At 38.7% G+C, this 17,293-nt stretch overlaps 1 protein-coding gene across 4 annotated transcripts in view; it reads left to right on the forward strand.

The window, feature by feature from the left end:
• The window catches only part of LOC119650214 (cAMP-dependent protein kinase type I regulatory subunit), a 193,179-nt gene that overhangs the window by 72,014 nt on the left and 103,872 nt on the right, over window positions 1-17,293 (forward strand). The window contains exons 1-2 of one of the 4 annotated variants that reach the window (XM_038052781.1): window positions 16,289-16,381; window positions 16,692-16,957. The exons of 2 other annotated variants lie outside the window; for them this stretch is intronic. In XM_038052781.1, the coding sequence (XP_037908709.1) occupies window positions 16,949-16,957 (9 nt within the window). In that variant the 5' untranslated portion in view covers window positions 16,289-16,381; window positions 16,692-16,948. Of the gene's footprint in view, window positions 1-16,288; window positions 16,499-16,691; window positions 16,958-17,293 lie in introns of those variants that run through there. One more of the 4 variants, XM_038052782.1, reaches the window with a different exon arrangement.

The raw sequence follows: 17,293 nt of genomic DNA on the forward strand, positions 1-17,293 counted from the left end.
GTTGGTTTTCGGTGCTGACGTTGCCACCATATATTTTGTCTTGCCTTCATTGATGTGCAGCCCATGATCTCGCGCTGGTTGTCGCCTGCTCGGTCTGGATGAAGGGAGTTTATACGTCTCGGGTCGTTCTTCCCATGAAGTCGATATCGTCAGCACAGGCCAGTAGTTGGGTGGACTTAAAGAGGATCGTACCTCTTGCATTTACCTCAGCATCACGGATCACTTTCTCGAGGGCCAGGTTAAAGAGGACGCATGATAGGGCATCCTCTTGTCGAAGACCGTTGTTGATGTCGAATGGTCTTAAAAGTGATCCTGCCGCTTTTATCTGGCCTCGCACATTGGTCGGGGTCAGCCTAGTCAGTCTTTCAATTTCGCCGGGATACCGGATTGTTCACTGCGGACTAGTTTTATGCAAAAAGTAGTTGAATATACACCGCTTCGAATTTAGTTCCCAAGGTGATGTCCGATGGGGAAGAACTACTTTTTTTGGTATTCATTTTTCTTGTCCGTTGCGAACTTTGTAATTTTTCACGACGTGCTCGCATTCCGCCGCGGTAAACCGCTTGCTATTTGACTGAGATGATGCAATATTTCATAATACAGAGTTCGCGGCGGACAGTCTGCCCCGTCCACGGTCTGCTTTCTGTTTGGCTAGTCCTTAAATGCCAGAGCATAATGAACCGCAACGCTAAAAAATAATGATTATGAGAGAAAGATGCAGCGACTGCAACGACTTCTGTGTTTGCAGCTAATCATCAATCTTAAATGAACATAAGGTTCGAATGTATATAGATTTATTTGAAGGAAATTATCAATAAGTATTTAAACGTCGATTTGTTGTTGAGTACCGAGTGCATCTATTGACCAAGGCCAGGATAAACGGCGGCCATTAGATTAGATAAATAGGTAGTTGTAATTGGAGAACCGATATATGTATGGATAATATTGGTAATTGCCACTTAACGTCACTTAAAATTAAGGATAGGATGAAATGATTAAATAAACGTGAAGGTTGATAAAAGGTTTATAAAAATTAACGCTGGAGAAGGATACAAGTTGCGTTCGAAAAACTTTTATTTGGAGGAAATAAATTGGCTAACAACGGATGAAAAGTATCTGTTCAATTTAAAAAACAATAATTTGCTCTATGAATATCTAACAATGGAAAATACGAACTTATGTTTTTTTCTTTAATATATAAAGCTCCCTCCCAACGGTTATTTTTACCCTTAACACTTGCACATATCGTTTCACTGCCCAAAAATCAATGACTCAAATCCAACAATTTTTTTTCAAAAAGCTCATACATTAAAACAACAACAAAAGAGTGAAAATAAATTTGATTCCAGTAGGATCCATTGCTATTAATCCATGAATCTGTAAGGAAGCGCTGCCTTTGATTCCCGCTGGATGCACTCTGCGCGTGCACATATACATATGTGACATATGCATCAGTATACGGTAGTAGAATATGTTTATGGGTTTAAAATGAGATTTATTTATGACTAGCTGATCCGGCCTCGTACTGCCTTCTGTAATTTTTAAAAATTTGTCGATTAATTATTTCCGATACATACATTTTAGTACATATTGAATATTATAAAAAAATATTCTGGTATATAATATCTTGAAAGTGGGCATGAAATTGTCCTGTATAATATGTGTAGTGCCAAATGATGTCATCTGGAAACAGCTGTTATATTTCTGAATGTTGGCCAAGAAGTGCTTAGAATCATTTCCAATCGCAGAAATTAAAGATCGTAAAGGATCTGGTGATGGGAGCAATTGTGGCACTTTTACTTTGCCTCCTGCACAACATAATCCAGTAGATTCATGAGTGTATTTTAACGCCTTACAATCTTTACAAATTATTTTCATTTTCCCAATTGTTACCGATTTGTCGGCACTATAATCAATTGCCGGATCATAGTGGAATGCAGGTCGTTCAAGAATCACAGGAGCATTCCGTCTGCGGATTCGATCAATTTCATTATGTCGTGATTGTTGTTGTTGTGTTTGGTGTGCACGAACTCGTTGTATTCTAGGCCTATCTACTTCATTATCACTCACTAAATAACGCAATTCTGACATAGCAATACGACTATTTTCTTGATCTGTCTCTCTCTGGTCATCAGTGCGGTTAGCACGTGAGGTAGCTCTTCGCACATTTGATTGACTGCGACGACCTAACCCAGGTCGTCTTCTCCTCGGCATCGTAAATTGTAAATAATCAAAGTGAGAAAATTTTTCGCTCACTTAGCAGTAAAGTGTCACAATCGCAAAATATAAACAAGTCGGGGAACCGGAAGCTTGACGCTTCAGGTATAAAAGGTTTTGTGTTTCCCTATGTGAGGATCATAACGTAGTTCTCCATTGGCTTATAGCATTGACCCGAGAAATTGAAATCGTTCAGTTCTGTGCAGGTTACTGCCATTGCGGGAACTGAGCGATTTAAGTATCTCGAAGGGCAGGTTACTGCCATTGCCGGAACTCAGCGATTTAAATATCTCGAGTCAACGCTATCAGCCAATGGAGAACTACGTACTGAAATTGTTTCACGCAATAATGCAACCTGGATGAAGTGGCATTCCCCAACTGGTGTTCTTTGTGATCGACGTATCAGCGCACGCCCCAAATCTAAAATTTACTGCAATGTCGTCCGTCTGCCACTCTCTATAGTTCTGAGTGTTGGCCGACTATAAAGGAGAATGAACGGCGTCTTGCGGTAATGGGGACGAAGATGTTGCATTGCACTGGTTGCGTGACACGTTTTGATTACGTCTGAAATGAGAATATCCGCGATCGATATGGGTTTGCAAACTGCAAGAGAGGCGTTTTCGAGGGTGTGGTCACGTAATTCACGCTAACGAGAATTCAACAACCAGTATTGATCAGAACATCGAAAGCAACGATAAGCAACCAAAAACCCGGCCAAAACAATGGTGGCTTGATACGCTGGATGGGGATTTAAAGATCTCACGATTACATCCTGATCAGTAATTTGATAAAATAAAATGACGAAACCGATCACCACGAGCCGACCCCGCTTGTGAACTGAAGGCTGAAGAAAAAGAAACAGATGTGAGGAGCGACGAGTGCACGACAGCTCCGTGTAATATAGCTAAAAACTCCATTGCCCTCTATTTTCTAGAAAGCGATTTAAATAAATCACTTGATGGAAAGCCCTGTGTTGATAATGGTCAACCTCATACGTTTGACGCCCTCAGGTTAATATTATTAGCGAATGAAAACAATTTAACCAACATCAATTATAAAAAAAGGGCTAGGGAGAATTAGATTCTTCTTGAATGGAATTTTAATATTTCACTGGAATTTCAATTATTCTCGTTAATTATGACGTCAGCATCTTATTTGTATGCATGTGTATGCACGAGGCTGTCCTCTATGTCGGTGCACTTAGCATGAACTTAAGGGTAGTTTTTTAGTCTATTTTTAAAAGTTGATAATATATTATTAGTAAATTTTTTGAGCAGATACCGGAATGGGACATCTCTCGAAGTTTAGATTTCACGTAAGTGTTTTACACAAAGCCTTAAAAAGGGCTGCAGATAAATAGATTCTTCATAAATGTGACTTTAATATTCCACGCGAATGTCAATTATTCCGGGTAATTATGACGTCAGCATCTGATTTGCATGGCTTTGGAAGCAGTAAACTCGCGCGAAATTGCTAAGTTTGAACTGCTATAACTTTGGCGTTAATTGCCTGATTTCCATGAAATTTAGTAAATTTGGTACATATATACGAAATATTGTCCCCTATGGTACGAAATTCGGAACTCCTAGGATGAATTTAAGGGGAGTTTTTCAGTAAATTTCTAAAAGGGAGTAGTAATATACTATTAGTAAGTTTATTTGAGCAGATATCGGAATGGGACATATTTTGAGGCCTAGATTTCATCTAGGCGCACCACCCCGATTTTTCTCGGATTTTTAGGTTGAAGGTTTAAACGGTGAGAAACAAAGATACTAAAAACAGAAATTCTATTTTCCAATACAACATGTTCTGAGCGATGAAACATTTGATGTCTTTTGTCTTTTTAGAAATAAAAGATTGTCACTTGGTTGTAATATGAGGTCCGATGAGCACAGTGAGTGATTGAACTTAACAACAAACAACAATAAAGTTCAAATTGACTCTAAATCTTACTTAGAAAAAAACGTTTATATGGGAAGAAGAAAAGTGTTGTTTTTAGGGTTTTAGCGGCAATTATTCGAATTTTTCTCACCTTTTAAACCTTCCCTAGACCTCCACGGACATTTCAATTCATTCATTTCAAGATAAGATAAATCCGTTCAGCCGTTCTCGAGTTTTAGCGAGACTAACGAACAGCAATTGATTTTTATATATAAGATTTTAATGTATACATGTGGATAATTTGTAGTTTGGAACTATATGAAGGACTATTTTGAACTTTAAGTTATGTGCAAGTGGAAAAACGTAAAAACGTAAGCCTTTATACCCGAAGTGTCGAAATTCCGGTATTCCGATTTGTTTAGATTTTTCGGTTGGACAGTTGCTGAGAATGAATGCTGTCTGACTTTATGTTGTTGTATTTTGACCTCTTTCTTTTCTACCTCGCCTTCAAAGTAAAAACTTTTTTAGTCTTTACCTTTCATTTGATACCCAACACGTTTCAAAGAATAAATATTCTCTGTTTCGTGTATGGGACGCCCTCCTCTTTAAACTCGATATCAAATCTATTAATTGCATACATGGGATTTCATAATTTATATAGCATGTATCCCATCGAATTTCATGTGAAAAGGTGCAATCGTTTCCGAGAAAATTAAACGTAACTTGTGCTTGTAGAGGGTTCCTATTAATTCAGTTTATAGAAGTTTCCTGTTTTCCTGTAAAGGCTTAGGTGACGACTACGGTATCTTTCTGCTCCGCTTGTATTCCAATTGCTTTCGTTTTCTATGTACTAAGCTTGATTCTACCCGTTTGAACATATTTCAATCAAGACGAATCGTCTTGTGGTGGAGATAAGCACGAAGTTTAAATGGGATCAACATTTGATAGAAGGATATCTCATATGTATTCAGTTCGTTGACAACTCATTAGACTTCTAGAAACTTCTTATAAATTTCTGTAGGCTGAGCGAAATGTCCAGGTGTTTTTTTTTGCAAACGATACTCTGCTTTTTGCATTTGGCCTTGGTATCCACTAAATCACTTTAAGTTTGATAGTATCTATATTAGCTTCTTTAATATTTCCCTATGATGCCCCATTTTTTCTTCCCTCTTTCATCCCGAGTTAAGGGTTAAGGATTAAAGAAGTAAAGGTTGAATTTGTATTTTGAATTTTAATATGTAAAAGTATTTTGATAAGATTCTTCTGCCCTATTTGAAATCTGAGTAGATTATTAAAATAATAGCCATAAAATGAATATTCGGCCAGAATTTTCTCGAAAGGAGAAATATAATTAAATCGAGCATTCCAAGCATTTCCCTTCTAAAATATTTTTTAGGGATTTTATCCGTATCTTTCGTGAAAGTAGAACGCATTTAGGGAAACATTCAGTTTTTCTGTTACTATAATAAACAAGAAGGGTGCGCATTCCGCATTTGATCACAAATCCAAAATCACAGCATCCACTCAATGGAGAAATTGTGAAAAGGCTCAGGATGAGGCGTCAGATTTTCTGACATTTGATTTCAGTTCCGTTCTATGGAAAATGTGAATTTTTCGGAAAGTAAATTCTATTTAAATGTATTATTATTAACATATTCTGTTAAGGGAAAGTCGCACCGCGTCCTTGAAGAACTATTGTGCCCCCTTTTACTGGTTATAGTGTACCTATTGATCATAGTATCTCAAACAGGCCTGTAACCGTTAGGAACTTTATTATGTTCCCTACTTCCAGGTCTTTCAGCTTTCCATCTGGGATTAAGTGTTCTCCCAGATGTCTCGACCTACTTTGCACAAGTGCCGGACGCTGTCGCAGGACGTGTATGGAGGTTTCGTCCTCCTCCTCACAAAACCTGCAAGCAGTGTCCGTAGGTGGTAGTTCAGCCGACAATAACCAGTGAGAATTCCCACTATGATTCGGAGGTTCTTTTTGGTGAGGTTTAAGCAATTCTTTCTGCGCATGGGTTCGTATCCCCCAATAAGCACCCTGGACTGCTCCACCCCTGGTAGGCCCGCCCAATATAGTTCCTTCAACCGTTTCTCTTCATTTCTTAGATTCATAACCATGGAACCGTTTCCGATTCCACAGAAGGGTTCTGGCTTGTGTAAAGGCGTCCCTGCCCCCTTCTTGGCTAGTTCGTCCGCTGCCTCGTTGCCTTCCAACCCAGCGTGGCCTGGAACCCAAAGTATCCAGACCTTGTTGGTCGAGCCGAGTGTATTCAGTCTCTCAAGGCATTCCCATACCAGTTTAGAGTTCACCTGGTTGCACCTAAGTGCCTTGATCGCTGCTTGGCTATCGGTGAGAATGGCTATGTTCTGCCGCCTGTAGTTCCTTTGCAGATTAAAGGGGGCACATTTGTCTATGGCGTATATTTCCGCCTGGAGCTTATGTAATTCCCTGGCTTATGTGCTGAGTTCGGTTCTTTCTGGCCAGATTACCGCTCCATAGGTAATGAATGGCCTTACTATTGCAGTATATATCCAAAGTAGTATCTTCGGGCTGCAACCCCCTTTTTTTCCTGCTATGGATCTGCAAGTCATCAGAGCCCTCGTGGCTTTCCGACAAGTGTTTCCGACATGTGTCTTTCAGAGTAATTTTTGGTCTAGCGTAATTCCCAAATATTTGACCTCTGTTTCACCTCCATATCATGTAATGTAATGGCTCTCAGGTGATCCAGCTTACGCCTCCTAGTGAATGGTATTATGGTGGTTTTGGTTGGGTTGATCCGCAGGCACTAGTAACCCTTAGTCCAGTTTGGATTCTATCACATAGGGTATCTTCATATTTGCCCCTACAGATTAAAACAATGTCGTCCGCGTAGCCCTGGACTTGTATTCCAGTCTTTGTTAACACGTCCAAGAGTTCATCTACTACCATACTCCACATCAGCGGTGATACTCCACCCTGTGGACAGCCTTGAGTGGTGTTCATGATAATAGAATTTGTACCTGTCGGTACCTCTATTTGCCTGCTTTTTAGCATTTTGCCCATCCAGAGTGCCAGGGTGTTTCCCACTCCTTTCCGGCTCAGGGCATCCTGTATCTCTATGTGCGATGTGTTGCCGAATGCTCCTTCGATATCCAAAAACGCGCACAGTGCAATTTCTTTTGTTTCTATAGCATTCCGTAGTACCTCTGTCAGTTGATACAGAGCAGTTTCAGTTGACCGTCTTGCCCGGTAAGCGTGTTGACAGTGATATAGGGATTACGCTTTAGAACGTTAGTTCTAATATAGTTGTCTATGACCTTCTCCACCGTTTTGAGTACGAACGATGTTAGGCAGATTGGTCTGAAAGATTACGGGTGAAAAGGATCCTTTTTACCCGCTTTCGGAATAAAGACCACTTTTGCCCGTCTCCATGCCCTTGGTATGTAACCCAGTGCTATGCTCCCCCTTACCACCCTCAGAAGAGACTCTAGGATAATTCCTAGGCTTCTCTGGATAAGTGCTGGGAAAATGCCATCTACACCGGGAGATTTCATTGGTTTAAAAGTTCCCACTACCCATCTTAGCCTAGCTTCTGAGCATACCTCTTTTGCTAGTTTCCAGCTCTCCTTCCTTCCCCTTTTTTTCGTTGTTGGGGTGTCAGGCAGACTGTTGTCGCCTGCTAACGAGGGGTAGAACCCCGGGAAATGAGTTAAATGTAGCCAGAATAATTAATCCAACAAGTTTAGTATTTTAATGTGCTGTGCAACATACTAATCAATCGCGGTTTAGGTACATATCTTAACTAGTGAGGTGAGCAGCACTGTTAGTTAAGCATGGGATATGTACGATATTCCTTAGATACGATGAATCTCGTTTCAATACTATTACATTGCGAGTTTTAATTTCGTAGTGCTACTTATATATAAAGTGCTTTTATATATATTCAAACATGTTTAAATAGACTTGTACAATATTAGTCTGGGCATATGTTCTACGTAGACCCCAGAACACAATCAGCTAGATCTACAAAAAGCAGTGCATCTTCTCTCGAATGGAAAGATGCACTACTTCACTTGCTCGTAATATGAGTACACGTCGGTTGTTTATAATAGCAAATACAATAAGTAGTCAAACAAGTTGATAAGGAAGCTTGAGTGACATGGAGTAGCGTTGGCTTTCAACGTGCCGACACGTCTTTTGGCTGAAAATAACCATCCAAATATTTATAGTTTTATATTGAGAAAGTGTTTTTGAGATTAGCCGTAGTTTTATTTTGGTACGGACGCGTTTCTTTTTCCTGAGTGGTCAGTCTAACAAGGGCGACCGGTTCTACTCGTACTTTTACAATAAGAGACTATTAGTTGTAGGGTAGAGGCGCCTATTCAAATTAATTCGTTAGTTTATTAGAAATGTCAAATAATACCAAATTAACATTTCTTAATTATTTCAATATATTAATTTAGGGGTAATGGGGTAAAATTTTTCATTAAATGAAATAAAATGTAAAAATTTCAAAGTATTTGATGCTCATGATATTCTCTTAGGTGCTTTTCCTTTTTAATTATTCACACGTCTATCCTAAAACTGTCCTGTTTGTCGTAGCCGGAATCCTTAAAAGCTTACAAGTAATAACAAAGTAAATATTCCTTTCATACTTGAACAAGCGACTGATTTGATTACGAAACCAATGTCTCCTGGAATTCATTTCAAAGAATCATCCTAAGAATATTTCAAAGCTTTCCAATTCAATTGCTTGGGTCGAAATAAGCCTTTGTATTTCTGATCCTTGTTATCGTATCGTAACAGAAAGCTCTTTCATTGAAATAGATGAAATTGCATCTTCATTCGAATTGGTTGATGGTTTCAGAAAATATTTCCAGTTGATGGCCTCATGGGCACCCTACCCCAATTAAGTCTCCAGAAAGCGGCTTAATGGGAATAGGTTCCGAGATAGCGAGCTAATGGGGGTAGCTCATGCAAGATGCAATCAATTGGAAATACTTAATTCTTAGGATTTTATAACTCTTGTTGCTGCTTGGAGGTATTAACTTATCGATTTGTTAAGAAAATACGGTGTAAAATCGTTTTGATTTTCTCATAATTTGCCATTTTTAAGGTTTTTTTAAAAAAATATTAAAATTGGTTTACTGTTTATCTGCCCTTTTATCTGTTTATCACATGCATATTTCTGAGGAGATGAGATTCATACATTGAATAATATAATTTTGTGTGAAGTTTGAGGCTCTAAGTTAATTGACGATTGTTGAATAAGAGATACTTAGTTTTATCCATATTTTCAGCGGTGGTTGATGTTGATGGTTTTCTCGAATGCGATTCGTCTTCTAGTGGGCTTACTACCATGCAGACAGAATTCGCATATTTTCTTTTATAAACGGCTAATATTTTTTTTAGTGAAACGAAGTTGCAAACTTCGCAGACAGAATAGAGCTGCGGACTTTGATAGCCACTGCCTTTTCTACAGGGAGAAAGGGTTAGTTAAGATCTCGAAGAAAGAGTTCCGCCTTGAGTTCAGTAACCGAGGAGGTGTTTGTGTGCGCTTGCGGAACAAATCAGCTCTACGCAAATACGGCACTTCGGATAAACTAATAGATATTCATCAGAGCGGCATATTATGAGGTATGGTGCCACAATGCTATTATTAAAAACTAAGATACCTTCCGAGAGGCTCAATATTTTTTTTTTTTGGTGTTCACTCAGTGTGATCAAATGGGATTACTCGTAAGAAGAGGGTTGGTACAAAAGGGAAATGTACATTTTTTTTCTCACCGAATGTAGCCAATTTGGGCATCAAATGAAAGATCTCAATTAGTATTTTTCGAAACAGATATTAAATTTGAGATTGGTTGCAAAGGGGAGAAAGGGTCAGTTATTTCAAGGCCCCCTTTTCCGAAACTACCCAACCGTAAAATCTGAAAAAAATTATGGTGCTTCGTGTACATGGCATCTAGGCCTCGAAGGAGTTCCCGTTATGATATCTGCTCAAATAAAGTTAATAAGAGTATATTATTATATTTTGAAAATTTATTGAAGTTCATCCTAGATTTGCAAAATTGCAGTAACATAAACTTTGATAGAAAAGATCATCCTGGAAAGTTTGGTGGAAATTCTACTATCATTAACAAAATTGTAGTAGGTCAAGATTGCTCCTTTCGTGTCAAATTACTACTCCACATGAGACAAAATGTCAGTACCAAGTCGAATTTAATATCGGATATTCTCAACGTATTTATATGTATATATATATATATATTAAAAGTTCAAGTAAGCCTTTCATACCTGAAACGGGCAACTTCCGGGTTTTCGCCTTTTTATTGCTATATAATGCAATTCATTTTTTAGTTTGGCTGAAGAGTGGGTCACCCTAGAACTACGCGGTGCGCAACAATAGGGCATTAGCAACCAACCAACAAAGATAGAAAAGATGGCAGACTCATGGTTTTATTGCGAACATGTAAAATGAGGCTTGGCGTACTTCACGTAGACTTCACATATACTCCTGCCAATAGAATAGAGTTAAATGGAATGTAAGTGATCAAGTTTCTTATGCAAGCATTGTCTCTACCGCAGCCTCATTTGAAGGATTTTGACAGTAGCTTTCATACCATTCAGCAACGAGTAAGTGTATTGAATGCATGGAGGAATGCCTATCTCTGCAGAGTTTGTACTTCGGGCTTGCTTCTATTTAATTACCTTGAATATCTGTCTGTCTTCATATATTTACTTCTGAAACAGCAGTTATAATCTTCTTCCCGATTATTGCAGTGAGAAGTGGAGTATTCGTGTCACGTTGACCAGTAGGAGGATATATCGTCAAACTCCGCATCAATTATAATGTGAATGGGAACATTTGCGGAGAGGAAGATGATATCCTCATGTACTTCCGTGCGAGTTGAGCGTTAGTTAGGTCAAAGGTGTTTTGGTGACCTCAGCCAAATCTCTAACGGTGATGAGAGGCAATTGATATCTTCCGTGAATTCCCCGGCCTGAATCCAAGATGCGGAACCTGCCGAATTTTTATCTTCTTGTTCTACTATAACGGTCGTCACCTTGTGAATTGTGACTTCAAAAAGTTAGAGTTCTGCATTAAATGATATTTCGTTAATGGCTTTCTCTGAATCACCTTTTTTGAGTTGCAGATTATCTGGGAGTTATTTAGAAGAAAAATATTGAGGAATTCATTTGGAACACTTTTAGTAAGACGTGTCGTTTTACTATGATTTCAAAACGAAAAACAGTCATTGTTGATTAAAATTGGAAGTTGCAAGTATACTTCAAATTGGGAAGTGTTTGTTTTCTCGGGAAGTGGAGTACTGTTAATGAAACGAAGTGGAAATTCACCCATAGGCCGAAGAATTATTATCGGCATATTGCGGCTTCACTTTTACCAGCGACAGGAGAATGGACCGACCTTTTGCTCATCTACATCGCATTGGTAAATCATTCACATAGCCAGGCGTTGTGTCTGAAAGCATTAGAGAAGTAACCCAGTAAATGCCAACGATCAGTTTTGATGGATGTTTAAATTTTGCCGGTATTTAAAAACTGAATATTGTTACGAAACGTATGGATTATTCTCTTTTGTAGTTGCTTAGGGTCCGTACAGAATAATTTATGGTCATTTCCATTTCCCCATACCGTACTGATTTTACAGGATACCAGTGAATCTCCTGAAATACTCTTTCCAGAAGAACTGACGCCAATCCTTGAATGGCTAGTATGGAGATGGATATTTCGGCGCTATGGGTGGACCTGTACGGTAAAAATTTGCAAATTTCTCACAGTGCTTTTTAAGGAAAACGGTTAAACCTATTGACACGAAATTTGGTAGAAAGGCTGGAGCTGGGGTGCCACCCAAAATAGACACATGGAGTATCAAATGAAAGGTCTCGATTAGTACTTTCCGAAGCAGATATTTGACATTGGTTACATAGGGGTCAAATGCTGGGGCCCAAGAGTGGTCAATTACTTCGAAGCCTCATTCTCAGAAACTACCCAACAGAAAAATCTGAAAAAAATGTAGTGTCTCAAGCACATGGTATCTAGTGGCAGGAGTACTCTCCGTTACAATGTCTGCTCAAATAAAGTCGTACCGCAAACCGCCCTTAAGTTCGTTCTAGATAAGTAAAATTGCAGTAATATAGGCTTCAATAAGAAGTAGCATTCTGGAAGGTTTGATGGGAATCATGCTAATATTCAAAAAGGTACAGTAGTTCAAAATTGTCTCTTTCGCGTCAAATTACTACTTTTTAAGAGAAAATGTCAGTAGCACATCGAATCAGGTATCAGGTCAACCTATATGCCCTCTATATAAATAGAATCATCTTTACTCACATATTCTTCTATAAAAAATCAACAAAACCTTCCATGCTTGAAACGCTTAGCTTCCGTTTTCTGACTTTTTTGAAATGAAAATTTATCGCATCTGGGTATTCCTATGGCTCTTTGTAGTCAGAGATTGTCTTGTCCGTACAATCGAAACCCCTCTCGTATCGTTGAGCTTGGTTCTCAGCTGCTCTGAAAGATCTCCCTTCGATTGCGTTCCGTGGTATAATTTGAGGCAGCCATCTGTGTCGTCAGAACCTTTAATGAACTCTCGTGTGTTTCCGGTGTGGAAAAGAAACTGGGCGCATGGGTCGATCGAACGACGCTTTCACCAGCAGGAAATACACGGTCGCTGAAATGCGTTCTCGAGCCTCTCTCGCAGTCACAAACCGCGTAATCATACAGTCGATCGCATTCCTTTCCAGCGGTGCTAATTGAATTTATTATCTTCCGTCTTGCTTCCTTCTTCCTTCCTTCTCGAATGCGTTATTTGGTAAGGCACGCAGTGTAATAAGCCCCTGCTCATTAAAGCGCTACCTAGCACCTGAATAAATCCAAATATACAACGGGCTTGTCACTAAGTTTTATAATAATATTATATGAATTGAATGCGTAGCGGCACTATTTACAATTTCTTTTCTTTCTTTCACTTTCACCACCGTTTCTATCACTTTCTGGAGTTCTTGAGCTCCTCGAGCCTAGCTGTGCATTAGTTCATTTTCCTTAGCCGCTCCAAACCGCGCTAATTTTCGCTTTCGTTGATCCCGACCTTGAACTTCAAATTCAATGTCGGTGGTAGTGACAGCAAAAATTACATCAAATTTTCAGCATCCAAATCATTGCAACAAGAAACTTATGTGCATGGGAAAGGTCAACGTTAATTTTACAATATTAGGGAATTATTATGTTAAAATTGAAGTATTTAAACGGAAATGACCTTTAGAATTTTGGAGAAAAGCACAAGGTGGAAGGATTTTTTTTAAACAAAGTTATGAAAATGGAAATTGAATTCATCACTTTAAAAAAATAAAAATAAAAATTTTCATATAAGTGAATGATGGGATGGATAGTTAGAAAATTGGAAGAAGTATAGTGGAGAAGCTAAGGAGTTCTAAAGCAAATGCATTCTCTCGTCAGATTGTCACTGGACAAGGTGAATGAAATGCTGCACATGTCGCAAACCCGCGGGTATTATAACATATAACGCCATTGCTGTTTCTTTATGTGCAACTTGAAAAAATTGCCTCATTTACCAAGCAACCTTATTCCTGGGCTTCTAAGGTCATTTCTAGGTAATGGAATTCTTGTAGAAGGCAAAAACAACCAAGAAAATGCGGCAAGAGTTGATATAATTTATTTGTTGCCATTTCTGAGATACTTTTACAGGGTGCGGCAGCATAACTTCCTTTTTTAAAATGCGCGTCACTCAGTTAGTTGATGTCATAGCGGAGCGCTAGTGATCTCGTTCAAGAGGGGATACTGTAAAGTTTTGTCCCGACATGGTTCAGTCGCCATCATGCGTTGGAATAGTGAGGAGCGTGCCTTTGCCGTTGAGGTTTACTTTTCAAGCGGATGTTCGGTTATTGCAACAAAGCGTGCATTTCGGAATCGCTTTAATTTAGCCCCGTTGGCTCCCGTCCCAGACCGCAAATCAATTGTTACATGGGTCACTACATTCAGACAAACTGCAAGTACGACAAAAGGAAGAACTGGAATCCCTCGGCCCGTTAGATCACCTGAGAACATTGAAGCAGTGAGAGCGTCAATGTTGCGATCGCCACGGCGTTCTGCGCGCAAACACGCATCTGCCATTGGACTATCCGATCGTTCTGTGAGAAGAATTCTTCGTGATAATCTTCATTTTCATCCCTATAAGATGGCGATAGTGCAGGAACTTTCAGAACGTGACTTCAATTCTCGGATGAACGCGTGTGAGCTTCTTCTTGATGTCGTTCCCGAGGGTGCTATTGTTTTTTTTAGCGATGAAGCCCATTTTCATTTGTGTGTGTCGGTTAACAAACAAAACATGCGCTACTGGGCTGACACCAACCCTCGAGAATTGCATCAAAAGCCTTTGCATTCACCCAAAGTCACAGTGTGGTGTGCAATTTCCTCAGCTGGAATTATTGGTCCCTGGTTTTTTGAGGAAAATGAGGTTACAGTGACAGTGAATTCGGACCGGTATGTAAACATGCCACAGAATTTTTTTTTCCCACGGGTAGAAAATTTGGATTTGGGGGACACTTGGTTCCAACAAGACGGTGCAACAGCACACACTTCAAGAGCATCGATGGCTGTTTTGAGGGAACACTTTCCAGAGCGCCTTATCTCAATTAGAGGCGATTTGGAAGGGCACGCTCTCCCGATCTGTCCCCTTGTGATTTTTTTCTATGGGGTTTTTTGAAATCCCGTCACCTAACAGATTTGATCTTCAAAACAATGTAAATAAAAACTTTAGACATGTACCTACATTATAAAAAATAAATAAATATTTTCCGATGCATACAATAGTTTTTATTGAGTTTTGAAAAAAGGAACCTGTATAATAACGGCCTCAATCCGTTTAAATTGTTTATTTTTCAAAAAAAAAAACAAGCTGAAGGCAAAAAATGGAACTATGTTAAGGTGGGAGGGGAATAGAAGATATCAAAAAATATGACTGATTTTTAAACTGTTAGAAAAACTTTGTTTGGAAATTATATCTATTTGAGATACCAGTTGCTGAATTTTCGATTGCATTGAAAATACTGGTAATTAGTTCCTTTGGCTGGTACAATGAAACGATGCTTTCCTTGAAGCGCGACGGTTATGTGCATAGCAGCTCTTGCAAAGGTAAGAACTTAGCAAATGGCGGTGAGATTAGGCCTTTGTCACCACTGGATATGATTCGTGACCTTCTGATGCGGCAGCTTAGTGCTCTAATCATTAAAACATGGGGCGCCATGATCTCATCGTTTTCCACTTGTTTATTGGATGTGGAAAACATATTAATAGCTTATTATGGTCGGTGGATTTATTTAACTATTTTCTTTCTTTTTTCATCGATTTTGTTTTGTTTTTTTTTCGTGTTCTGATTGATTGCATATTTTGCTCCACAGTTGATTTAAAACGACAATTTTCGACTGCACTCTTACAATTTCAGCAAAGGGCCTGAAATAATCTTAACATTTTTCTTTACGCGAGGTTGGACCACATTTTTCGTTAATTAAAAAAGAGTTTAAAAGAGTCACCATTGCTTACTAGTCAAATTCGATATTCGAAGAAAAGTTAAAACTCGTCAAATTAACGTCGACCCATTCATTTATTTGCGCAGATAAAGTATAGCTGCCAGTTTATCCAGCAAATTCCATTTCAAGAAATTAAATTAATTAATTTAATTTATCTTTATCCTACCCACATCCATCACGTGTCATCTTTTCTGGAAGAGCTCGACGTTTAGATTGATTCGATTTTAGCATGTTTTTTACTATCTGAACATCAAGTAGGTTGTTACCCGCCTCAACCTTCAAAGTTGAGTCTACCACTCGTAGTTTTTGTAACATTTTAACTGCGAATTTCGCTAATGAATTCGCTTGCTTGAGTCTCATTACCAGAGAAGAAGAGACGATAAAGTTTTCTTATCAAAATAGATAGTATGCTCTAGCGTAGTTGTATCTATCCGCTAGTTTAATGGCTCCTAAAAATAATATAGCGTGGAAATGGAAATTCTTGAAAAATTCATCGATTCACTGTGCTTTTCTTCTTTTCCTCATACAATAGAAGGTGGCTTTCCTCTACACGAGCATAAATCGTGAACAAGCTTACGTACGTAGATATTCCTCTCGGGGGATATTGGATGAGAATCTTTCTTTGACATGTACGAAACTACTTAGGCGTTTGCAAGATATTCTTGCCCCAATGCTTAGGACTTTAGTTGGTTTCGCGCTTTTCTTTCCGTCGGACTCCCGTACCAAGGTAGGCCAGAGCTTTACGACTGCACTGCATTTTCGCAGTGCATGGGAATTCCATCGCGTTGTTATCGCGGTTTTCGTGTCGTGCAACTTTTAGTTTGATTTAAATAAAATTAAAATTGTAAATTGTTTGGTATTTGTTTTTATAATTTTTATCTTGGAAATAGTTTTGTTGGAAAATTGTCATGTGCTCTCAGTTTTTCTCCGTAGTCGTATCCGTTTTGGATGCCAATCTTTGATTAATGAGTGCTGGAGGCATTGAGGAAATTTAGGTCTTATCTTTACACAAGTGCTTTGTATTTTTTGTGTTGCAGGCTTATTGAAATTGTGGTTACCATTACAGATTTTAAGATCGATTTATAATTTATAGACACATGGTGACAGTGTAGTTTATTACATAAAATAGAAGTTGAGTGTGGAATTCGTAAAGTGTTTTATTCTTCGGTGCCATTGAACATTAGTGCGGCATTAGTCAGTGTTGGTTCCAGTGCAAGTGCTTCAACAATAATTGGATTACGTTCTCGTTGCATTCGCTTGTTTACGAACCTTCCGTGAAAGCCGAGGTGAAAATATGTCAAAGGTACTTGCAGTTTTTGAATAGTATTCGTAATGACATCACAAGCGTTTTCTCAATGACATCTTCCTTTACGTGCTTTTAACATTGAACTTTACTTATGCCTGTGGGTATCATTGAAGTCAAAAAGGTTCTTCATGAGGCAGGTGGAACGATGCATTATAAATGAAGATTTGATTTACAAGGCTTTTTAACGCAAGGATATTGCGATGCTTTTCGAGTTTGTTGAAATTGAATAGAATATTGTATAACAAGATATGTTAAAGCGCGTTAGTTCTCGCACCTCGAAGTTGTCTCCTACCGTAATATTAATTATTAATGAGCAGATAGAGAATTTCTAGA

The sequence above is a fragment of the Hermetia illucens genome, chromosome 2 (genome assembly GCF_905115235.1).
Source record: "Hermetia illucens chromosome 2, iHerIll2.2.curated.20191125, whole genome shotgun sequence".
NCBI lineage: Eukaryota > Metazoa > Arthropoda > Insecta > Diptera > Stratiomyidae > Hermetia > Hermetia illucens.